At 33.7% G+C, this 26,809-nt stretch overlaps 2 protein-coding genes across 3 annotated transcripts in view; both read right to left on the bottom strand.

The window, feature by feature from the left end:
• Positions 1-5,224, bottom strand: part of LOC142341791 (transcriptional regulator protein Pur-beta-like) — a 73,831-nt gene extending 68,607 nt beyond the window's left edge. The window contains exons 1-3 of one of the 2 annotated variants that reach the window (XM_075393025.1): positions 4,978-5,224; positions 4,777-4,916; positions 4,499-4,601 (exon numbers count right to left, since the gene is read on the bottom strand). In XM_075393025.1, coding sequence (XP_075249140.1) covers positions 4,499-4,601; positions 4,777-4,916; positions 4,978-4,990 — 256 coding nt within the window. In that variant the 5' untranslated portion in view covers positions 4,991-5,224. The remainder of the gene's footprint in view (positions 1-4,498; positions 4,602-4,776; positions 4,917-4,977) is intronic. The other variant, XM_075393026.1, reaches the window with a different exon arrangement.
• A 4,237-nt stretch (positions 5,225-9,461) lies between these two features.
• LOC142341358 (cytohesin-1-like) overlaps positions 9,462-26,809 on the bottom strand; it is a 27,340-nt gene continuing 9,992 nt past the window's right edge. The window contains exons 5-6 of the mRNA XM_075392286.1: positions 26,465-26,635; positions 9,462-9,524 (exon numbers count right to left, since the gene is read on the bottom strand). Of these exons, the coding sequence (XP_075248401.1) occupies positions 9,462-9,524; positions 26,465-26,635 (234 nt within the window). The remainder of the gene's footprint in view (positions 9,525-26,464; positions 26,636-26,809) is intronic.

Here is a 26,809-nt window from a genome sequence, read left to right as displayed (position 1 = left end):
GGGGGGGAACTATATACTCAAATGGTTTTTTTTATTTTGTTCAGTCAATTTTGACCGATCGATATATTCATCGTACAGAAATGTGAGTGCTATTATTAAAAAGTTCGTCCAGCGTTGAATTCGAAATTAAAAACATTGTTTTGAATTTCGTTTTTTTTTTCGAGGAGCTATCGAGGTATAACGTTTTGTGTGAAGACGGGATATTTGGCATGATTTTGTTCACTTTAAGCGTAATTTTTGATCAAATTAAGATTCTTTCTAAAAATTATAATTCAATTACATTTCTCGCCATGAAATGAATCAATTTTGCGTTCTTTATAGACTAAAGGCGATAAAAAAAGGCTAGTTCTGTTCTCAAAGGAAGGTTTACTATATTAAAAAAATCGAATTCTGTTTGAGAGCTGTTTTCCAGAAAGCTTTCCATATTTTTTTCTATTTTAATTCACTTATAGACTATTCAAATCAAGATTCTGCTAATGACAAAACTCATTTGAAGTTAAATGATGCTCAATGAACAAAAAATTCGTTTCCAAAAATTGCTCAAGTTTTTTTTGGCTTTGACTGAGTTTTCGTAAATTTTTAATGAAACTTTGATCTTCGTTTCAGATTTTACTAAATTTTTGTTGTCCTATAGCACAGACTCGTTGACTAAAAGTGCAGCAGGCTTCCTAATGATCATTAAGTGAACCTCTCTAGTTAAAATTTTTTAACAGTAACCGATCTTTGACTTAATTTTGAGAGCTATAAGTCATTTTCAGTAATGACGGGACCCCCTTCCTTTCTACTGCAGCCAAAATTTATCTGCTTTTGTCTTCTAACTATTGGTTTTATGACTTCGATGCCACGAGTTTTCATATTTTTTTTTAAATTTTGGATATTTCATAATTTTGGCTGCTTTAGAAATCACATTATCCTAATATTGACAGTTTCCATTGGCTTAGAGAAGACGTTCAATGGATCATAGATAAAACTTTCAGAAAAGAACTTATGGTTTAAATGGCACTTTTTTCTCAAACTTCACTGAATTTTTGGTTTTCACTTGTATTTGTTGCTGTTTTCATAGTGGTAAGACTTATTGTGATGTCTTATTGATGACGTATGAATGCCAAACATTAATGTCTTCCCATCGAGGCAAAAATTAGCGTATTCACTGACTTCTGTTATAAACTATTGAAGTTAATGGCATTGATAAAGGTTTTCTAAAAATTTTGTGGTTTTAATATATTTGCTCATATTTGTTGATTTCTGGAAATAATAGTGTTAAAAGCAGAAGTATCCCATTGCAGTTAAAAAATTAATTGCAAAGAGAAAAACTTACTGAAGAAATCATTTTTTAAATTGTTTCGACAATTAAAGCTCACTTTTTTTAGTTTGCCTGCTCTATATTCTTTATGTAGTCGTAAAATGCTGAGTTGTTTCATTAGCTTCTTAAAGCTCGAATAGTCTGACAATATTCGTTATCAAAGATTTTGAAAAACTATTCTGTTTTGTTGTTCTTTTAGTCAACTTGTAACTTATTCTCATTATTGAGAGATCTCATGGAATATCCTTGTAATTCAAAATTAACAAGTCTTGATATTATGTTGTAAATGATATTCTGTTTGTCTAACATGCGTTTTCATAAGATTTTTGGCTGGTCAATATTTGTTTTTCTTTTCCTTTAGCACATTCGCGTAAGAGATCTCAATGATTTTCAAATGAGGACCAAAAGAAAACATAGACCGACTAATGTCGGAAGAATTGCTCTCGAACAACAGGCGGGTGGAAAAACATTTGACCCCGTCGGATTCAAACCATTGACCTCCCGCATCATAACCATGTTCACTACCGACTGTGCTATTTGGTCTTTGTTTTCGCTGTGCTGCAACCGACTTTATATTAGCAACAAGCGTTACTTCAGAATGAGGTCACTCAAAACTGAAGAACAAAAGCGTGAAAAAGTCACTTGAGAAGTCAAAGAATGTTCTAGAAGGAAAGCGCAAAATGGTTAAGCAAAAAATTTGCATAAAAAATACCAACACGTTTACAATAATTGCTATGAACTTCTTTCAATAGCAAATATATAAAAAATCTTTCAGAAAAATTTTAGCTGAATTGGTATAAATAACAATTGAAATTAAAAAAACTATATTCAGATAACAGCTAATGATTTTAATGGCTTCATTAATTGGTGTTTTTAAAATTTAATTTAAGTTTTCTGCATTTTTAGTCCGTTGCTATGGCTCAGGCTAACCTCGTAAATTTTTCAAGAATTATTTCGTTAAAAGCTAATGGTTTTTGAGACGTTTGAAATTATTTGTTTTAGAAAAAGTTACCTAGTCTCATTAATGAAAAGTCCCATCTACTGTGTAGTTTAAAAAAATTAATTTGTGTAGTTAAGGTTTTATCTGATTTTCGTGAAATTTTCGTTTTTGATCATTTTGTTGTTTGTTTTTTTTTTCTCTTTTTAATGGCAGATCTCGTGAGCGCTGTAATGAGGCATGGCATTATGTAATTCAATTAGTGGTTTGGGTGCGTAACGATTTTTAGAAAGAAAGCATTTAATTTTGATTATCTGTTCATTTGGTTGAAAATTAAGTCAAAAATGTAAATGAGCTCGGGTCGGAACATCACGCACATTAACGAGCCCCATTAGTTAAAAAAAACTTTCACATTTTACCCAATGAAGTAGAAACAATAGAATTGAGCAAATAGAATGTTGGCTAATGATGTTAATAGCAAAATTAAGCACAACTTTATGCAAAATTGGGAGCAAATAGTTTCGGATAACTCAATCAAAAACAAACTTTTTTCATTAAACTCTTATTAAATTCATAAATTCTTAACACTGCAAAAAAACTTGAAATGTTTCGGATAATTGTCTAGAGGAGTTGATAGATTCGTAACGAGAAAATTGAAGCCGAGATATTTCAAGTTCTAAATAAATTTAGGCATACTAAATCTTGTCATAGAAAAATTCTTGTAAATTTGTTCCGGATGCAAATTCTTACCATCCATCTTGCAGAAGATAACAAAACATGCGGTTGCGGAAAAAACCCACGTAACTTTCTCCGTAACATACTCATGAACACACGCGCTCACAAAAACTAGCCTGGATATTTGGTATCACTTTACTTGAGGCCACGAAAAGCTTTCGACTATTTACGGCAATTTTGGTTGCCCACAGAAAATAATAAACTTCACAAAAACGACAACTCACTCAACAAACAACTTCCGGACAACCTATAGTATCCGGATAACTAGTCCTTTACCGTCACAAAACACTGTGACAAACCACAAAAATTTGTCCTTTCATCTTGAAAAGGAACGTACTTTCCCCTTACGACCAAAAGAAGCTCATGTTTTCGTTTCACATTGCTATTTCAGGTTGTTATTTTTACAGATATGAAGAACAGCTAAGTTCACTATAAACCACGATATGTTTAAATAATCATATAAATCATAACAGTTGGTTGGTAATAGGTTGATTTAAAAATCTGAGGAGTTTTAGAGCAGTGTTAAAAAAATAAACTTGGAAAATATTAGAATTTTATTCAAGCATCAGATCAAGCACAAGCAAAACCTATGCAAATTTAATTTGGGTTTTGTATTTTTACACGGAAGCCGAATTTATTGTGGAGTCATTTAACAAATAACAAATAATAATAACACTAAAGAATTTGAACTAGCATCCGCGCAAATCAATTTCCAGTTTTATTTTTTAGTCAAAGTTAGCTTTCATGTCTGTGCAGTCATTGCACATGTTTCTGTTGTCGAGTAGTGCTTTCCATTCCTGAACATTTACGACATATATAATCCTACATTTAAGATATAAGATTCATTAACATTTAAGATACTCATGCTCACTGACACACGCACTATGTCAGAGCACTTTCTGTCACAAAATTTTGGTCCAAGAGTTACTATTCGACGTTAGATTTCGTTTGAAATAGTTTCCCTTCTTTCTCGAAGCTTTGGACTTTTCGAAGCAATGGATCCCAAATTTCCTAACCAGTTTCAGAGCCATTTTAGGGTTGCATCTCAAATAGTCTACTTAAGACCTCATTATAACAATACAATACAATAAGACCCCATTATTTAAAAAACAAATCTGACAAAAGTGAATCTGTAATTGCAAACTATGTTTAAAATTCTCAGGCATGCGCGCGACAAACCAAGGGCTCTCCCATACACAAAGAACAATTTTTCGGTATTTAAATGCGCAAACTTTACCAAATTGATTCCCAGGACGCAAAAAGATCCAAAAGTTTCTACGAAAAAACGGGGCACAAAGCAAAAAGAATAAGCATTCATGTGGCTATTTGCGCTTCAAATATCATACATGTTTGAAACATATGATTTTGCGGCAAATTAGGCTACCGACTTCATTTTCCTGGATTTAAAACTTGAATTGGAAACTGTTTAATTGAGAGTATTCTTTTTGAAGCTTTCATAGTCACTGTGGTCTATGCTTTAGCATGTAGATTGGGCTAAAAAATATATATCAGAACTGACTAACCTAGTGATACGTAGAAGTCGGCAAAGCTGACTAGATGGTCTAGGAGTAGCTTGGTTGACGTCATATCAAAGATCACTTTGTTCTTGATTCCGGATACGTTTATCTAAAATCATTGATCTGCTGAAGTCATGAAATGCTAAGATCATACTTGAATTATTTATAGACTTTGATCTCGCTCAATCTAACACAAACAAAACTCTATCAACAAATGTTTGAAAATTATATAATTACAACTCTGAGATAAAATTGCTGTTATTAATGCTAAAATTTTAACTAACCTCTGCAATTTTTACAAAGCGCCCTGACATGTTTTCTTTAACATCAAGGTAGAACTTTTTTGATTGAATATTTAAACTCAAAGATGCCAGCTCCCGAACACTTCCATGTTCAAGGCCTGATTGCTCTCCTCTCCGAGCACCTAAGGAAGTTTCAATGTTCTTTTCACATCATTATACATTTCATTAAATTCTAGAACTTACCAGCGTACGCCATGTCACAGATGCTCCTACAGATCGTCCATTCACGTTCCCTGGAAATTTTTCTCGCTTATCGTCAACAAAAGGGAACCTGAATACTGCTAACGGACATTTTCCATTTGGTGTGAAAAATAAGGAAGTTTTATTGGATGCAATTTCTCCAATAAAGGTGGTTACAAAATGGCGCCAAAATATCGTAACGGTGAACCAGTCCACTAAAACCAAAAATTGGAAAGAAAACAGAGGTAGTTTGAAGAAATTTAAACATGGGAAAGGGATTCCACGAAAAATCAGAGCAATACCAATACCCATGGAAAAACTTCAATTTGCAGAAAAAATTCGAATTATTGAAAAACTATTGCGCATGTAAAAAATTAATCCGGCAATTGGAGCTTGTCCGAGTATAATTCTGATATTCCACGTGGCTATCCTAAAGCTTTGTTTTAGATTTGAATTCCCGAAGGAATTTGAACGGCCATCACACCGCTCATCCATGATAGCCAAGGGATTAGATTCCTTCCACAGAAGACAACTTAGAGCCTGCCAAGACATACACTACCCAAAAATTGTCAAAAACGAGAAGCTGTATCATCTGACAAGACAAACCCCCCATTTCAGATCACATTGCAAAACGAAGAACAGCCCATCTTGGTCACATACTACGCCGAAATCATCCCATTCGAGACATCCTGTACCACATACATTCCCTTCATCCCAAAGGCCGTGCCAAGGCGAATATCCTGAAGTCGTATGAAGCTGATCTGGAGTCATATAAAATTCATACATGGACGACGAGAGCCTTGGCAAAGAGGCTGTGAAAACGGCCCTCATTGCAGATTTGATTTTGATTTGATAATTCTGAGATATAGCAATGAAAGCTGCGCATACAAATATGTCACACAAAGTCATAGTCTCCATAGAATGCCAATAGCTAGTCGCAGAAAAAACTTAAGCGCCTGCAGATTTTGTGAACAAACTATTCCATCAGATAATCATATACTTTATTGCGCTTCATTTTTAAAACTCAACATTTCAAAAGTTTTATAAACTCACAAATTGAATGAAACAACTACACACTGTCAATATAACTGACATTGTAGAAACCATGTAGAAACCTATTTTAAAAGATAATCGTATACTTTGTTGCGCTTCATTAGTAAAACAGCCGAAAATTTCATAAACTCACAAATTAAATGAAAAAACTATTCACTGTCAAAATAACTGACATTATTAAAACCATGTGTAGATTTGTCAGTGGCATCTGACGTTCAATTCAATATTTTTCAATATACACGTAACATGACACTTCCCGCGGAAACAAAATCTGTCTAAGTCTGCATTTACAGTGATGATAGACTACGGTTCCTTTTACAAAGATAGACTACGGTTCTACATATGACAGCAGAACCAGAAAACAGAACATGAGTAGATTGTTCTAATGATGTAAAAATACAAAATATGTGATGTACAGAATGAAATCATAGAAGACATCCTATGATAAAGATGAAGACAATGATAACTGCTAGTTTTTTGATTAGATTACAACCCAAGTTCAGGTGCCAGACCAAAAGTCGATATGTCCAGACCAAAATGAACGCACAAGGTGGCACCATGTGTTCAACACTACACGGTCTGGAAAAAAAATGAACGCACGATAGTCTGGACATATGCAGTTTTGAATACACGATAAATGATAACTGCTAGTTCTTTGATTAGATTACAACCCAGGTTGAGGTGCCAGACCGGAAGTCGATATTGATGGCCGTAATGATTTTAATGGCTTCAATAATTTTTGTTTTTAACTTTTTAATTTAAGTTTTCTGCATTTTTAGTCCGTTGCTCTGGCTCAGGTTAACCTCGTAAATAACCTCGTAAATTTTTCAAGAATTATTTCGTTGAAGGCTAATGGTTTTTGAGACGTTTGAATTTAATTGTTTTAGAAAATGTTACCCAGTCTCATTAAGGAAAAGTCCCATCTACTGTGTAGTTAAAAAAATTAATTTAAGTAGTTAAGGTTTTCTCTGATTTTCGTGAAATTTTCGTTTTTGATCATTTTGTTGTTTTTTTCTCTTTTTAATGGCAGATCTCGTGAGCGCTGTAATGAGGCATGGCATTATGTAATTCAATTAGTGGTTTGGGTGCGTAACGATTTTTATAAAGAAAGCATTTAATTTTGATTATCTCTTCATTTGGTTGAAAATTAAGTCAAAAATGTAAATGAGCTCGGGTCGGAACATCACGCACATTAACGAGCCCCATTAGTTAAAAAAAACTTTCACATTTTACCCAATGAAGTAGAAACAATAGAATTGAGCAAATAGAATGTTGGCTAATGATGTTAATTGCAAAATTAAGCACAACTTTATGCAAAATTGGGAGCAAATAGTTTCGGATAACTCAATCAAAAACAAACTTTTCTTATTAAACTCTTATTAAATTCATAATTTCTTAACACTGCAAAAAAACTTGAAATGTTTCGGATAATTGTCTAGAGGAGTTGATAGATTCGTATCGAGAAAATTGAAGCCGAGATATTTCAAGTTCTAAATAAATTTAGGCATACTAAATCTTGTCATAGAAAAATTCTTGTAAATTTGTTCCGGATGCAAATTCTTACCATCCATCTTGCAGAAGATAACAAAACATGCGGTTGCGGAAAAAACCCACGTAATTTTCTCCGTAACATACTCATGAACACACGCGCTCACAAAAACTAGCCTGGATATTTGGTATCACTTTACTTGAGGCCACGAAAAGCTTTCGACTATTTACGGCAATTTTGGTTGCCCACAGAAAATAATAAACTTCACAAAAACGACAACTCACTCAACAAACAACTTCCGGACAACCTATAGTATCCGGATAACTAGTCCTTTACCGTCACAAAACACTGTGACAAACCACAAAAATTTGTCCTTCCATCTTGAAAAGGAACGTACTTTCCCCTTACGACCAAAAGAAGCTCATGTTTTTGTTTCACATTGCTATTTCAATTTGTTATTTTTACAGATATGAAGAACATCTAAGTTCAATATAAACCACGATATGTTTAAATAATCATATGAATCATAACAGTTGGTTGGTAATAGGTTGATTCAAAAATCTGAGGAGTTTTAGAGCAGTAATAAAAAAATAAACTTGGAAAATATTAGAATTTTATTCAAGCATCAGACCAAGCACAAGCAAAACCAATGCAAATTTAATTTGGGTTTTGTATTTTTACGCGGAAGCCGAATTTATTGTGGAGTCGTTTAACAAAATAAGGAATAATAATAACACTAAAGAATTTGAATTAGCATCCGCGCAAATCAATTTCAAGTTTTATTTTTCGTCAAAGTTAGCTTTCATGTCTGTGCAGTCATTGCACATGTTTCTCTTTTCGACTAGTGCTTTCCATTCCTGAACACTTACGACATATATAATCCTACATTTAAGATATATAGATTGATTAACAGTTAAGATATTCATGCTCACTGACACACGCACTATGTCAGAGAACTTTTTGTTACAAATTTTGGCCCAGGAGTTACTATTCGACTTTGGATTTTGTTTGAAATAGTTTCCTTCCTTTCTCAAAGCTATGGACTTTTCGAAGCAATGGATCCCAATTTTCATAAATTACCAGCTTCAGAGCCATTTTAGGCTTGCACCTCAAATAGTCTACTTAAGACCCCATTATTTAAAAACAATACAATAAGACCCCATTATTTAAAAAAACAAATCTGACAAAAGTGAATCTGCAATTGCAAACTATGTTTAAAATTCTCAGGGATGCGCGCGACAAACCAAGGGCTCTCCCATACACAAAGAACAATTTTTTGGTATTTAACTGCGCAAACTTTACCAAATTAATTCCCAGGACGCAAAAAGATCCAAAATTTTCAACAAAAAAACGGGGCAAAAAGCAAAATGAATAAACATTCATGTGGCTATTTGCGCTTCAAATTTTATGCATGTTAGAAACATATGACTTTGCGGCAAATTAGTCTACCGACTTCACTTATCTGGATTTAAAACTTGAAATGGAAACTGTTTAATTGAGAGTTTTTCTTTGAAGCTTTCACAGTCACTGTGGTCTATGCTTCAGCATGTAGATTGGGCTAAAAATATATATCAAAACTGACTAGCCTAGTGATATGTAGAAGTCGGCAAAGCTGACTGGATGGTCTAGGAGTAGCTTGGTTGACGTCATATCAAAGATCACTTTGTTCTTGATTCCGGATACGTTTATGTAAAATCATTGATCTGATAAAGTCATGAAATGCTAAGATCATACTTGAAATATTTATAGACTTTGATCTCGCTCAATCTAACACAAACAAAACTCTATCAACAAATGTTTGAAAATTATATAATTACAACTCTGAGATAAAATTGCTGTTATTAATGCTAAATAAAATTTTAACTAACCTCTGCAATTTTTACAAAGCGCCCTGACATGTTTTCTTTAACATCAAGGTAGAACTTTTTTGATTGAATATTTAAACTCAAAGATGCCAGCTCCCGAACACTTCCATGTTCAAGGCCTGATTGCTCTCCTCTCCGAGCACCTAAGGAAGTTTCAATGTTCTTTTCACAACATTATACATTTCATTAAATTCTAGAACTTAACAGCGTACGCCCTGTCACAGATGCTCCTACAGATTGTCGATTAACGTTCCCTGGAAATATTTCTCGCCTATCGTCAACAAAAGGGAAACTGAATACTGCTAACGGTTAATTTCCATTTGGTGTGAAAAGTAAGGAAGTTTATTTGGATGCAATTTCTCCAATAATGGTGGTTACAAAATTGCGCCAAAATATTGTAACGGTGAACGAGTCTACTAAAACCAAAAATTGGAAAAAAAACAGAGGTAGTTTGTAGAAATTTAAACATGGGAATTGGATTCCACGAAAAATCAGAGCAATACCATTACCCATGGAAAAACTTCAATTTGCAAAAAAAATCGAATTAATGAAAAACTATTACTCATGTAAAAAATTAATCCGGCAATTGGAGCTTGTCCGAGGATAATTCTAATATTCCACGTGGCTATCCTAAAGCTTTGTTTTAGATTTGAATTCCCGAAGGAATTTGAACGGCCATCACACCGCTCATCCATGATAGCCAAGGGATTAGATTCCTTCCACAGAAGACAACTTAGAGCCTGCCATGACATACACTACCCAAAAATTGTCAAAAACGAGAAGCTGTACCATATGACAAGACAAACCCCCATTTCAGATCACATTGCAAAACGAAGATCAGCACATCTTGGTCACATACTACGCCGAAATAATCCCATTCGAGACATCCTGTACCACATAGATTCCCTTCTTCCCAAAGGCCGTGCCAAGGCGAATATCCTGAAGTTGTATGAAGCTGATTTGGAGTCATATAATATTCAAAACGCTGTGAAAACAGCCCTCGTTGCAGATTTGATTTTGATTCAATAATTCTGAGATATAGCAATGAAAGCTGCGCATACAAATATGTCATACAAAGTCATAGTCTCCATAGAATGCCAATTCCTAGTCGCTGAAAAACTTAAGCGCCTGCAGATTTTGTGAACAAACTATTTTATCAGATAATCATATACTTTATTGCGCTTCATTTTTAAAAACTCAACACTTCAAAAGTTTTATAAACTCACAAATTGAATGAAACAACTACAGACTGTCAATATAACTGACATTGTAGAAACAAGGTAGAAACCTATTTTATCTGATAGTCATATACTTTGTTGCGCTTCATTAGTAAAACAGCCAAATATTTCATAAACTCACAAATTAAATGAAAAAACTATACATTGTCAAAATAACTGACATTATTAAAACCATGTGCAGTGGCATCTGACGTTCAATTCAAGACTTTTCAATATACACGTAAGATGACATTTACTACGCAAGCAACGAAAGTCCCGCGGAAACAAAATCTGTCTAAGTCTGCATTTACAGTGATGATAGACTACGGTTCCTTTTACAAAGATAGACTACGGTTCTACATATGACAGCAGAACCAGAAAACAGAACATGAGTAGATTGTTCTAATGATGTAAAAATACAAAATATGTGATGTACAGAATGAAATCATAGAAGACATCCTATGATAAAGATGAAGACAATGATAACTGCTAGTTTTTTGATTAGATTACAACCCAAGTTCAGGTGCCAGACCAAAAGTCGATATGTCCAGAACAAAATGAACGCACAAGGTGGCACCATGTGTTCAACACTACACGGTCTGGAAAAAAAATGAACGCACGATAGTCTGGACATATGCAGTTTTGAATACACGATAGTCTGGAGATAGGCAATTTTGAACGCAAGATAGTCTGGACATATGAAATTTTGAACGCACGATAGTCTGGACATAAGCAAATTTGAACGCACGATAATCTGGACATATGTAACTTTGAACGCACGATAGTCTGGACATATGCAACGTTTAACGCAGGATAGTCTGATCATAGGTAACTTTGAACGCTCGACAGTCTGGACATAGGCCGTTTTGAACGCACAAAAGTCTGATCATGAACGCACGAAAAAAATTTCGTGCGTTCATGGTCAGACTAGCGTGCCTTCAAAATTGCCTATGTCCAGACTGTCGAGCGTTCAAAGTTACCTATGATCAGACTATCGTGCGTTAAAAGTTGCATATGTCCAGACTTAAAAACTAACCTTTTATGCTTGTAGGTTCCCATTGAAGATGAAGGCGCCAGAGGGCTCCATGAGTCCACAAATCCACATATAGTCTTTTTTTTAGGTGAGGTACATGAACATCTTTATACTAATAGGAAATATTGCCTTATGTTTGCTATCGTGAGCAAAATTCAAGGTGTCTACCTATCAATATTAAGAATAAAATGAACCTCTAATAAGATTTTTTAATAAGAATTTGTTTGACAGTCATTCAAGAAAACTGAAATCAACATAAACATATATCATACATCATGAACACACATCATAGACTCAAACCAAAAGACCGAAGCGAGAGACGAGCGAGACAACGCGAGAGACGAGCGAGAGAACGCGAGACGAGCGAGAGAACGCGAGACACGAACGAGAGAACGCGAGAGACGAACGAGAGACGAAAACACGGATGAGAGAACGAGTAGCGGGGGGACAGAGCGCACCGACAAATCTTGACGCCCGAGAGTCGTCCCACCCATTTTTTAACTTTTTTAAATATTTTTTTTAAAAAAAAACCAAGCAACACTTAAAAGACATAACTTCTGCACCAATACCAGCTACATCAATTGTTTTTTAAGCCTTACAATTTAGATAAACTGGGAATGCTCCATACCAATTTCGGTTCGATTTGGAAAACTCTATGACCTAATCAAAAAGACCTGTTTTTAAGATTACTTATATGAAATAATCCCAAATTTCCGTACGAAAAACTAACCTTTTTCAGAGGCAAGCTATACCAAAAATACTTTTTGTCTCAGAGTCCACCTACCATGGAAATACTCCACACCAAGTTTGATTCCTTTTGGACAACTCTATGACCTACTCAAAATGACCAATTTTTAAAATTTATTTAAAATTCGTTATTCGAATTAATCGAAAATTAATATAGGAAAAACTAACTTCTTTCCTAAGCAAGCTATAGCAAAAACTCTATTTGTCTTATTATCTAGGTACACATAAGATATTCTATTCCTAGTTTGGTTGAATTGCAAGAAGTTTTCGACCATACGAAAAAGACGTATTTTTAAAATTTTTTATTTGAAATATCAGCAGATTTCTATATGAAAAACTAACTTTTTTCCTAGTCAAATTATAGCAAAAAATCTTTTTGTTTTATACTCTAGGTACCCATGGTATACTCCATACCGATTTTGGCTCACTTTGGACAACTCTATGACCTAATCAAAAAGACTAATTTTTAAAAATAATCTAAATTAATTATTCGAATTAATCTGAAATTAACGTACGAAAAACTAACTTTTTTCCTACGCAAGCTATAGCAAAAATTTTTTTGTTCTACATTTAGGACATAAATGAGATACTCCATACCATGTTTGATTCACTTTGGACGACTCTATGACCTAATCAAAAAGACCTATTTTTAAAATTACTCATTTGAAATAATCCCAAATGTCCGTACGAAAAATTAACTTTTTTCAGAGGCAATTATGCCGAATTTTTTTTGTCTCAGAGTTCACATACCATGGGGATACTCCACACCAAGTTTGATTCACTTTGGACGACTCTATGATCTAATCAAAAACACCTATTTTTAAAATACTTATTTGAAATAATCCTAAATTTCCGTACGAAAAACTAACTTTATTCAGAGGCAAGTTACACCGAAAAAATTTTTTGCCTCAGAGTCCAGCTACCATGGGGGAAACTCCACACCAAGTTTGGTTTGATTTGGACAACTCCTTGATCCCATGAAAATTGATGCCGAGATATTTCAAGTTCTAAATGAATTTAGGCACACTAGATCTTGTCATAGAAAAACTCTTCTAAATTTGTTCCGGGTGCGAATTCTTACCATCCATCTTGCAGAAGTTAACAAAACATGCTGCTGCGGAAAAATCTCAAGTAACTTTCTCTGTAACTTATTCATGAACGCACGCGCTCACAAAAACTGTAGCCTCGATCCTAGGTATCACTTTACTTGAGGCCACGAAAAACTTTCGACCATTTACGGCAATTTTGGTTGCCCACAAAAAAAATAAACTTCACAATAACGACAACCTACTCAACAAACAACTTCCGGAAAACCTAGAGTATCCGGATAATTAGTCCTTTACCGTCACAAAACACTGGTCGAATAACTGAACAAGGACACCAGGTTCCGCTTGAACGCAAAAATTTGTCCTTTCATCCTGAAGAAAAGGAACGTACTTTCCCCTTACGACCAAAAGAAGCTCATGTTTTCTTTTCACATTGCAATTTCTGGTTATTTTTTACAAATATTGTCGGTTGAAAAGAATTGAAGAACAGCTAAGTTCACTATAAACCACGATTTGTTTATTTAATCATAAAAATCACAACTGTTGGTTGGAAAAAAATTGATTCAAAAATCTGAGGAGTCTTAGAGCAGTGTTAGAAAAAAAAACTTGGAAAGTATTAAAATTTTAAAATTTAATCAAGCATCAGATCAAGAACAAGCAAAATCGTTGCAAATTTAATTTGGGTTTGTATTAATTACACGGAAGCTGAATTTATTGTGGAGTTATTTAACAAATACTTAATAATAATAACAATAAAGAATTTGAATTAGCATCCGCGCAAATCAAGTTCCAGTTCTATTTTTTAGTCAAAGTTAGCTTTCATGTCTGCGCAGTCATTGCACATGTTTCTGTTGTCGAGTAGTGCTTTCCATTCCTGAACATTTACGACATATATAATCCTACATCTAAGATATATAGATTCATTAACATTTAAGATACTCATGCTCACTGACACACGCACTATGTCAGAGCACTTTCTGTCACAAAATTTTGGTCAAGGAGTTACTATTCGACGTTAGATTTCGTTTGAAATAGTTTCCTTTCTTTCTCAAAGCTATGGATTTTTCGAAGCAATGGATCCTAAATACGCAAGCTATAGCAAAAATTCTTTTTGTTTTACGCTCTAGACACAGATGACATACTCCATGCCAAGTTTGGTTCACTTTGGACGACTCTATGACCTAATCAAAATGACCTATTTTTAAATTCTTTTTACAAAAATAATTTTTTTGTTTCATAATTTAGGTTCACATGGGATACTTTATACCGAGTTTGGTTCAATTTCAAAAAATTTTTTATCATACAAAAAAGACCTTATATTAAAATCTATTATTCGCGAAATTCGCAAATTTCCGTACAAAAAATATTTTTTTTTGCTACGTAACTTATACCATTTTTTGGTTTTAGACTCTAGATACACAGTTGATACTCCATACCGAGTTTGGTTCAGTTTCAAAGAGTTTATGATCATACGAAAAGACCTAAATTTCAAATTCGTTATTCGAGAAATTCGCAAATTTCCGTACGAAAAACTAACTCTTTTGCTACGTAAGCTATACCAAAAATTCTTTTTGTTTTAGACTGTAGCTACAGAAAAGATACTCCATACCGAGTTTGGTTCAATTTCAAGAGGTTTTTGACCCCACGAAAATGACCTATTTTTAAAATTGGTTAATCGCGAAATTCGCAAACTTCCGTACGAAAAACTAACTATTTTCCTAGGCAAGTTATACGAAAAACTTTTTTTCGTTTTAGACTCTAGCTACACAGGGGATACTCCTTACCAAGTTTGGTTAGATTTGAACATTTCCTTGACCCGATGTAAATACTATATTTGAACATTAAATTTTTGAAATAATCGCAAATTTCCGTATGAAAGCAAACTTTTTCTTAAGCAAGCCATACCAAAATTTTTTTTTTGTTTTACACTCTAGGTTCCCATGGTATAATTCAGAGCCAGTTTGGACAACTCCTTGACCCGATGAAAACGACCAATTTTTAAAACTTTTTGAATTAATCGCAAATTTCCGTATGAAAAGCTAACTTTTTTCCTAGGCAAGCTATACCAAAAATTCTTTTTGTTTTAGACTCTAGCTACACAGGAAATACTCCTTACCAAGTTTGGTACGATTTGAACAACTCCTTGACCCAAAGAAAAAGACCTATTTTTAAAATTATTTATATGAAATAATTGCACATTTCCGTATGAAAAACAAATTTTTTCCCTAGGCAAGCTATTCCAAATTTTTTTTCTGTTTTCGACTCTATCTACACAAGGGATACTCCATATCATTTTTGGTTCAATTCGGAAAACTCTATGACCTAATCAAAAATAGCTTTTTTTAATATGGTTATTCGGAAAAATCGAAAATTTCAACAAAAAATGGAATGTTTTCAACGATTCTATTGATAATCTAGGGTTTCTCCTCCAAAATCCTCAAAAAACCAATTGTATATTAGAGTAAGTAATACAAGTGGAATAACTGAAAAAAGCTGTCATATTGCACATTCTTGAATTCAGGTTATGCTGTTACAGACATCAAGTTATAAAAATTCTCAGTCTATCGACTAAATCTACACGACAAAATAATAAAGAACAAAAGATCACTCAACAAGCACCACGCCATCAATTAGCAAGCCATCAAAAAAATTTTTAGCAAAAAAATATCGTTTTTGGGGGACCAATGGTGACCCCAGCTGTAAAACTGTCTTGGAACTTCTTTTTTCGCTTTAAATCGTATCAATTGTGAAACTATGAACTTCTTCTTTTGATCAAAGCCAATACACTTTACATTCCCGACTTTTTCTATCATCATATTGCCAAACTTTTGCTTCCTCTTATCGGTAAGACGCTTCGCACGATTGCAATCACCACTGCCAAAAAAGTTTACCCATCCATTATATCGGCATTGTTTTTTTCTCCTCTCTTCTGGTTCGGTCTTAATTTTTCTATCTTGAATGATTTGGCATTCTTGAAGAGCTTCCGCACTTTGGACAAAACTTTACCGGGTTCGCAATTATCTTGGAAATTAACAAATTTCATTGATGTAGCAAGATCTAAATCAAGTTTCCTGCGTCTTGTAAATAAGGCTTTTTCTTTAGTTAAACCACTCAAGCACTTCACTCTAATCTCTTTTCGACAGCCTCTTGGACTTTTTTTCCTACCCAAGCTATGGCAAAAATTTTTTTGTTTTACAATCTACGTTCACATGGGATACTCTATGCTGAGTTTGTTCGATTTCAAGAAAGAAGTTTTTGACCATACGAAAAAGACCTAATTTTAAAATTCGTAATTCGCAAAATTCGCAAATTTCCGTACGGAAAACTAAATTTGTTGCTACGTAAGCAATACCAAAAATTCTATTGTTTTAGACTCTAGCTACAGAGGGGATACTCCATACCGAGTTTGGTTCAATTTCAAGAAGTTTTTGACCCTACGAAAAAGACCTAACTTTAAAATTCGTTAATCGCGAAATTCGCAAATTTCCGTACGAAAAACTAATTTTTTTCCTAGGCAAACTATACAAAAAACTCTTCTTGTTTTAGACTCTAGCTACACTGGTGATAATCCATACCGAGTTTGGTTCAGTTTCAAGAAGTTTTTGACTATACGAAAAAGACCTAACTTTAAAATTCGTTAATCGCGAAATTCGCAAATTTCCGTACGAAAAACTAATTTTTTTCTTAGGCAAACTATACAAAAAACTCTTCTTGTTTTAGACTCTAGCTACACTGGTGATAATCCATACCGTGTTTGGTTCAGTTTCAAGAAGTTTTTGACTATACGAAAAAGACCTAATTTTAAAATTCGTTAATCGCGAAATTCGCAAATTTCTGTACAAAAATTAACTTTCTTCCTAGGCAAGCTATACAAAAGATTCTTTTTGTTTTAGACTCTAGCTCCACAAGTGATACTCCATACCGAGTTTGGTTCAGTTTCAAGAAGTTTTTGACCATACGAAAAAGACCTAAATTTAAGATTCGTTATTCGCGAAATTCGCAAATTTCCGTACGAAAAACTAACTTTTTTGCTACGTAAGCTATACAAGAAATTCATTTTGTTTTAGACTCCAGCTACAAAGGAGATACACCATACCGAGTTTGATTCAATTTCATGGAGTTTTTGACCATACGAAAAAGACCTAATTTTAAAATTCGTTAATCGCGAAATTCGCAAATTTCCGTACGAAAAACTAATTTTTTTCCTAGGCAAACTATACAAAAAACTCTTCTTGTTTTAGACTCTAGCTACACTGGTGATAATCCATACCGAGTTTGGTTCAGTTTCAAGAAGTTTTTGACTATACGAAAAAGACCTAACTTTAAAATTCGTTAATCGCGAAATTCGCAAATTTCCGTACGAAAAACTAATTTTTTTCCTAGGCAAACTATACAAAAAACTCTTCTTGTTTTAGACTCTAGCTACACTGGTGATAATCCATACCGAGTTTGGTTCAGTTTCAAGAAGTTTTTGACTATACGAAAAAGACCTAATTTTAAAATTCGTTAATCGCGAAATTCGCAAATTTCTGTACAAAAATTAACTTTCTTCCTAGGCAAGCTATACAAAAGATTCTTTTTGTTTTAGACTCTAGCTCCACAAGTGATACTCCATACCGAGTTTGGTTCAGTTTCAAGAAGTTTTTGACCATACGAAAAAGACCTAAATTTAAGATTCGTTATTCGCGAAATTCGCAAATTTCCGTACGAAAAACTAACTTTTTTGCTACGTAAGCTATACAAGAAATCCATTTTGTTTTAGACTCCAGCTACAAAGGAGATACACCATACCGAGTTTGATTCAATTTCAAGGAGTTTTTGACCATACGAAAAAGACCTAATTTTAAAATTCGTAATTCGCAAAATTCGCAAATTTCCGTACGGAAAACTAAATTTGTTGCTACGTAAGCAATACCAAAAATTCTATTGTTTTAGACTCTAGCTACAGAGGGGATACTCCATACCGAGTTTGGCTCAATTTCAAGAAGTTTTTGACCCTACGAAAAAGACCTAACTTTAAAATTCGTTAATCGCGAAATTCGCAAATTTCCGTACGAAAAACTAATTTTTTTCTTAGGCAAACTATACAAAAAACTCTTCTTGTTTTAGACTCTAGCTACACTGGTGATAATCCATACCGTGTTTGGTTCAGTTTCAAGAAGTTTTTGACTATACGAAAAAGACCTAATTTTAAAATTCGTTAATCGCGAAATTCGCAAATTTCTGTACAAAAATTAACTTTCTTCCTAGGCAAGCTATACAAAAGATTCTTTTTGTTTTAGACTCTAGCTCCACAAGTGATACTCCATACCGAGTTTGGTTCAGTTTCAAGAAGTTTTTGACCATACGAAAAAGACCTAAATTTAAGATTCGTTATTCGCGAAATTCGCAAATTTCCGTACGAAAAACTAACTTTTTTGCTACGTAAGCTATACAAGAAATTCATTTTGTTTTAGACTCCAGCTACAAAGGAGATACACCATACCGAGTTTGATTCAATTTCATGGAGTTTTTGACCATACGAAAAAGACCTAATTTTAAAATTCGTTAATCGCGAAATTCGCAAATTTCCGTACGAAAAACTAATTTTTTTCCTAGGCAAACTATACAAAAAACTCTTCTTGTTTTAGACTCTAGCTACACTGGTGATAATCCATACCGAGTTTGGTTCAGTTTCAAGAAGTTTTTGACTATACGAAAAAGACCTAACTTTAAAATTCGTTAATCGCGAAATTCGCAAATTTCCGTACGAAAAACTAATTTTTTTCCTAGGCAAACTATACAAAAAACTCTTCTTGTTTTAGACTCTAGCTACACTGGTGATAATCCATACCGAGTTTGGTTCAGTTTCAAGAAGTTTTTGACTATACGAAAAAGACCTAATTTTAAAATTCGTTAATCGCGAAATTCGCAAATTTCTGTACAAAAATTAACTTTCTTCCTAGGCAAGCTATACAAAAGATTCTTTTTGTTTTAGACTCTAGCTCCACAAGTGATACTCCATACCGAGTTTGGTTCAGTTTCAAGAAGTTTTTGACCATACGAAAAAGACCTAAATTTAAGATTCGTTATTCGCGAAATTCGCAAATTTCCGTACGAAAAACTAACTTTTTTGCTACGTAAGCTATACAAGAAATCCATTTTGTTTTAGACTCCAGCTACAAAGGAGATACACCATACCGAGTTTGATTCAATTTCAAGGAGTTTTTGACCATACGAAAAAGACCTAATTTTAAAATTCGTTAATCGCGAAATTCGCAAATATCCGTACGAAAAACTAACTTTTTTCCTGGGCAAGCTATACAAAAAATTTTCTTTGTTTTAGATTCTAGCTATACAAGTGATACTCCTTTCCGAGTTTAGTTCAGTTTCAAAAAGTTTTTGACCATACGAAAAGACCTAATTTTAAAATTCGTTATTCGCGAAATTCGGAAATTTCCGTACGAAAAACTAACTTTTTTGCTACGTAAGCTATGCCGGAAATTCTTTTTGTTTTAGACTCTAGATACAGAAGGGATACTCCATACCGAGTTTAGTTCAGTTTCAAGAAGTTTTTGACCATAAGAAAAAGTCCGAATTATAAAATTCGTTAATCGCGAAATTCGCAAATTTCCGTACGAAAAACTAACTTTTTTCTTAGGCGAGCTATACAAAAAATTCTTTTTGTTTTAGACTCTAGCTACACAAGTGATACTCCATAAAGAGTTTAGTTTAGTTTCAAGAAGTTTTTGAACATACGAAATGACCTATTTTTAGAATTCTTTAATCGCGAAATTCACAAATTTCCGTACGAAAACTAACTTCGTTCCTAGGCAAGCTATACAAGCTATACACAGAGAATACTCCATACCAAGTTTGGTTGGATTTGAACAATTCCTTGACCCGATGAGAAATACAATATATGAAAAATAAACATTGGAAAAAATCGCAAATTTCCCTATGAAAGCCAACATTTTTCCTAGGCAAGCTATACAAAATTTTTTTTTGTTTTAGACTCTAGCTACACAGGTGATTCTCCATACCGAGTTTGGTTCAATTTCAAGAAGTTTTTGACCATAAGAAAAAGTCCGAATTATAAAATTCGTTTATCGCGAAATTCGCAAATTTCCGTACGAAAAACTAACTTTTTTCTTAGGCAAGCTATACAAAAATTTTTTTGTTTTCGACTCTAGCTACACAGGTGATTCTCCATACCGAGTTTGGTTCAATTTCAAGAAGTTTTTGACCCTACGAAAAAGACCTAATTTTAAAATTGTTTAATCGCAAAATCGCAAATTTCCGTACGAAAAACTAAATTTTTTCTTAGGCAAGCTATACAAAAAATTCTTTTGTTTTAGACTCTAGATACAGAAGGGATACTCCATACCGAGTTTAGTTCAGTTTCAAGAAGTTTTTGACCATAAGAAAAAGTCCGAATTATAAAATTCTTTAATCGCGAAATTCGCAAATTTCCGTACGAAAAACTAACTTTTTTCTTAGGCAAGCTATACAAAAAATTCTTTTTGTTTTAGACTCTAGCTACACAAGTGATACTCCATAAAGAGTTTAGTTTAGTTTCAAGAAGTTTTTGACCATACGAAATGACCTATTTTTAGAATTCTTTAATCGCGATATTCACAAATTTCCGTACGAAAACTAACTTTGTTCCTAGGCAAGCTATACAAGCTATACACAGAGGATAACCCATACCAAGTTTGGTTGGATTTGAACAGTTCATTGACCCGATGAGAAATACAATATTTGAAAAATAAACATTGGAAATAATCGCAAATTTCCGTATGAAAGCCAACTTTTTTCCTAGGCAAGCTATACAAAAAATTTTTTTTGTTTTAGACTCTAGCTACACAGGTGATTCTCCCTACCGAGTTTGGTTTAATTTCAAGAAGTTTTTGACCATAAGAAAAAGTCCGAATTATAAAATTCGTTTATCGCGAAATTCGCAAATTTCCGTACGAAAAACTAAATTTTTTCTTAGGCAAGCTATACAATTTTTTTTTGTTTTCAACTCTAGCTACACAGGTGATTCTCCATACCGAGTTTGGTTCAATTTCAAGAAGTTTTTGACCCTAGGAAAAAGACCTATTTTTAAAATTATTTATATGAAATAATTGCACATTTCCGTATGAAAAACAAATTTTTTTCCCTAGGCAAGCTATTCCAATTTTTTTTCTGTTTTCGACTCTATCTACACAAGGGATACTCCATATCATTTTTGGTTCAATTCGGAAAACTCTATGACCTAATCAAAAATAGCTTTTTTTTAAATTGGTTATTCGGAAAAATTGAAAATTTCAACAAAAAATGGAATGTTTTCAACGATTCTATTGATAATCTAGGGTTTCTCCTCCAAAATCCTCAAAAAACCAATTGTATATTAGAGTAAGTAATACAAGTGGAACAACTGAAAAAGCTGTCATATTGCACATTCTTGAGTTCAGGTTATGCTGTTATAGACATCAAGTTATAAAAATTCTCAGTCTATCGACTAAATCTACACGACAAAATAATAAAGAACAAAAGATCACTCAACAAGCACCACGCCATCAATTAGCAAGCCATCAAAAAAATTTTTAGCAAAAAAAATATCGTTTTTGGGGGACCAATGGTGACCCCAGCTGTAAAACTGTCTTGGAACTTCTTTTTTCGCTTTAAATCGTATCAATTGTGAAACTATGAACTTCTTCTTTTGATCAAAGCCAATACACTTTACATTCCCGACTTTTTCTATCATCATATTGCCAAACTTTTGCTTCCTCTTATCGGTAAGACGCTTCGCACGATTGCAATCACCACTGCCAAAAAAGTTTACCCATCCATTATATCGGCATTGTTTTTTTCTCCTCTCTTCTGGTTCGGTCTTAATTTTCCTATCTTGAATGATTTGGCATTCTTGAAGAGCTTCCGCACTTAGGACAAAACTTTACCGGGTTCGCAATTATCTTGGAAATTAACAAATTTCATTGATGTAGCAAGATTTAAATCAAGTTTTCTGCGTCTTGTAAATAAGGCTTTTTCTTTAGTTAAACCACTCAAGCACTTCACTCTAATCTCTTTTGGACAGCCTCTTGGACTTTTTTCCTACCCAAGCTATAGCAAAAATTTTTTTGTTTTACAATCTACGTTCACATGGGATACTCTATGCTGAGTTTGGTTCGATTTCAAGAAAGAAGTTTTTGACCATACGAAAAAGACCTAATTTTAAAATTCGTAATTCGCAAAATTCGCAAATTTCCGTACGGAAAACTAAATTTGTTGCTACGTAAGCAATACCAAAAATTCTATTGTTTTAGACTCTAGCTACAGAGGGGATACTCCATACCGAGTTTGGCTCAATTTCAAGAAGTTTTTGACCCTACGAAAAAGACCTAACTTTAAAATTCGTTAATCGCGAAATTCGCAAATTTCCGTACGAAAAACTAATTTTTTTCCTTGGCAAACTATACAAAAAACTCTTCTTGTTTTAGACTCTAGCTACACTGGTGATAATCCATACCGAGTTTGGTTCAGTTTCAAGAAGTTTTTGACTATACGAAAAAGACCTAATTTTAAAATTCGTCAATCGCGAAATTCGCAAATTTCTGTACAAAAACTAACTTTCTTCCTAGGCAAGCTATACAAAAGATTCTTTTTGTTTTAGACTCTAGCTCCACATGTGATACTCCATACCGAGTTTGGTTCAGTTTCAAGAAGTTTTTACCATACGAAAAAGACCTAAATTTAAGATTCGTTATTCGCGAAATTCGCAAATTTCCGTACGAAAAACTAACTTTTTTGCTACGTAAGCTATACAAGAAATTCATTTTGTTTTAGACTCCAGCTACAAAGGAGATACACCATACCGAGTTTGATTCAATTTCAAGAAGTTTTTGAGCATACGAAAAAGACCTAATTTTAAAATTCGTTAATCGCGAAATTCGCAAATTTCCGTACGAAAAACTAACTTTTTTCCTGGGCAAGCTATACAAAAAATTTTCTTTGTTTTAGATTCTAGCTATACAAGTGATACTCCTTTCCGAGTTTAGTTCAGTTTCAAAAAGTTTTTGACCATACGAAAAGACCTAATTTTAAAATTCGTTATTCGCGAAATTCGGAAATTTCCGTACGAAAAACTAAATTTTTTGCTACGTAAGCTATGCCGGAAATTCTTTTTGTTTTAGACTCTAGATACAAAAGGGATACTCCATACCGAGTTTAGTTCAGTTTCAAGAAGTTTTTGACCATAAGAAAAAGTCCGAATTATAAAATTCGTTAATCGCGAAATTCGCAAATTTCCGTACGAAAAACTAACTTTTTTCTTAGGCGAGCTATACAAAAAATTCTTTTTGTTTTAGACTCTAGCCACACAAGTGATACACCATAAAGAGTTTAGTTTAGTTTCAAGAAGTTTTTGACCATACGAAATGACCTATTTTTAGAATTCTTTAATCGCGAAATTCACAAATTTCCGTACGAAAACTAACTTCGTTCCTAGGCAAGCTATACAAGCTATACACAGAGAATACTCCATACCAAGTTTGGTTGGATTTCAACAATTCCTTGACCCGATGAGAAATACAATATTTGAAAAATAAACATTGGAAATAATCGCAAATTTCCGTATGAAAGCCAACTTTTTTCCTAGGCAAGCTATACAAATTTTTTTTTGTTTTAGACTCTAGCTACACAGGTGATTCTCCATACCGAGTTTGGTTCAATTTCAAGAAGTTTTTGACCATAAGAAAAAGTCCGAATTATAAAATTCGTTTATCGCGAAATTCGCAAATTTCCGTACGAAAAACTAACTTTTTTCTTAGGCAAGCTATACAAAACTTTTTTTTTGTTTTCGGCTCTAGCTACACAGGTGATTCTCCATACCGAGTTTGGTTCAATTTCAAGAAGTTTTTGACCCTACGAAAAAGACCTAATTTTAAAATTGGTTAATCGCAAAATCGCAAATTTCCGTACGAAAAACTAAATTTTTTCTTAGGCAAGCTATACAAAAAATTCTTTTGTTTTAGACTCTAGATACAGAAGGGATACTCCATACCGAGTTTAGTTCAGTTTCAAGAAGTTTTTGACCAGAAGAAAAAGTCCGAATTATAAAATTCGTTAATCGCGAAATTCGCAAATTTCCGTACGAAAAACTAACTTTTTTCTTAGGCAAGCTATACAAAAAATTCTTTTTGTTTTAGACTCTAGCTACACAAGTGATACTCCATAAAGAGTTTAGTTTAGTTTCAAGAAGTTTTTGACCATACGAAATGACCTATTTTTAGAATTCTTTAATCGCGATATTCACAAATTTCCGTACGAAAACTAACTTTGTTCCTAGGCAAGCTATACAAGCTATACACAGAGGATACTCCATACCAAATTTGTTTGGATTTGAACAGTTCATTGACCCGATGAGAAATACAATATTTGAAAAATAAACATTGGAAATAATCGCAAATTTCCGTATGAAAGCCAACTTTTTTCCTAGGCAAGCTATACAAAAATTTTTTTTTTTGTTTTAGACTCTAGCTACACAGGTGATTCTCCATACCGAGTTTGGTTTAATTTCAAGAAGTTTTTGACCATAAGAAAAAGTCCGAATTATAAAATTCGTTTATCGCGAAATTCGCAAATTTCCGTACGAAGAACTAACTTTTTTCTTAGGCAAGCTATACAAATGTTTTTTTGTTTTCGACTCTAGCTACACAGGTGATTCTCCATACCGAGTTTGGTTCAATTTCAAGAAGTTTTTGACCCTACGAAAAAGACCTAATTTTAAAATTGGTTAATCGCAAAATTCGCAAATTTCCGTACGAAAAACTAAATTTTTTCTTAGGCAAGCTATGCAAAAAATTATTTTTGTTTTAGACTCTAGCTACACAGGGGTTACTCCATACCATGTTTGGTTCGATTAGAACAACTCCTTGAACCGATGAAAAATACTATATATGGAAATTAAATATTGGAAACAATCGCAAATTTCCGTATGAAAGCAAAAATTTTTTTCCTAGGCAAGCTATACCAAAAATTATGTTTGTTTTACACTCTATATACCCATGGTATACTCAATACACAGTTTGGTTTAATTTGGACAGCTCCCTGACCCGATAAAAAAGAACTATATTTAAAATTATTGAATTGAAATCTCCGTAAAAAAGCTAACTTTTTCCTAGGCAAGCTGTACCAAAAACTTAATTTGTTTTAGACTCTATCTACACAAGGGATACTCCATACCAATTTTGGTTCAATTCGGAAAACTCTATGACCTAATCAAAAATAGCTTTTTTTAAATTGGTTATTCGGAAAAATCGAAAATTTCAAGAAAAAATGGAATTTTTTCATCGATTATATTGATAATCTAGGGTTTCTCCTGCAGAATCCTCAAAAAACCAATTGTATATTAGAGTAAGTAATACAAGTGGAATAACTGAAAAAAGCTGTCATATTGCACATTCTTGAATTCAGGTTATGCTGTTATAGACATCAAGTTATAAAAATTCTCAGTCTATCGACTAAATCTACACGACAAAATAATAAAGAACAAAAGATCACTCAACAAGCACCACACCATTAGATAACGAGCCATCAAAAAAATTTTTAGCGAAACGATTATCGTTTTTGGGGGACCAACGGTGACACCAGCTGTAAAACTGTCTTGGAGCTTCCTTTTTCGCTTTAAATAGAATCAATTGTGAAACTATTATTTTCATCTTGTGATCAATGCCAATACACTTTACACTCCCGACTTTTTCTATCTTCATATTGCCAAATTTTCGCTTCTTTTTATCGGTAAGACGCTTCGCACGATTGCAATCACCACTGCCAAAAAAGTTTAACCATCCATTACATCGGCATTGTTATTTTTCTCTCTTCTGGTTTGGTCTTAATTTTCCTATCTTGACTGATTTGGCATTTTTGAAGAGCTTCCAGACTTTGAACAAAACTTTACCGGGTTTGCAATTAGCTTGGAAATTAACAACCTTCATTGAATTAGCAAGATCTAAATCAAGTTTCCGGCGTCTTGTAAATAAGGCCGTTTCATTAGCTAAACCACTCAAGCACTTCACTCTAATCTCTTTTCGACGGCCTCCTGGACTTATAAAGTCAGTGAGGTTAACGCCCTGTCCGGGTTCATCATCGTCAAAGCATCTTGATTGCATCTCACTACATCTAAAATACTCAATTCCTGCTATTAAAATGGCCTGGGACTTGCCCGACACTCTGATCTGCGCTCTAATCTGCGACGTGAAACACTCGTACATGTACGACACGTAGCTTAGTATCCTCGGGCGGGGGAATTCTGGTGCAGCTGCTGGATGTCGGGCGGGGAGGGGGGGCTCTGATACTTCTTTCTCATTGCTTTCACCAATTTACTATCACCATTTGAATGTTCTCGATACATTTCATTTCAT

This window comes from Convolutriloba macropyga, chromosome 6, assembly GCF_964194025.1.
Source record: "Convolutriloba macropyga chromosome 6, txConMacr16.3, whole genome shotgun sequence".
Classification (NCBI taxonomy): Eukaryota; Metazoa; Xenacoelomorpha; order Acoela; family Convolutidae; genus Convolutriloba; species Convolutriloba macropyga.
This window is presented reverse-complemented; position numbering and strand designations above follow the sequence as displayed.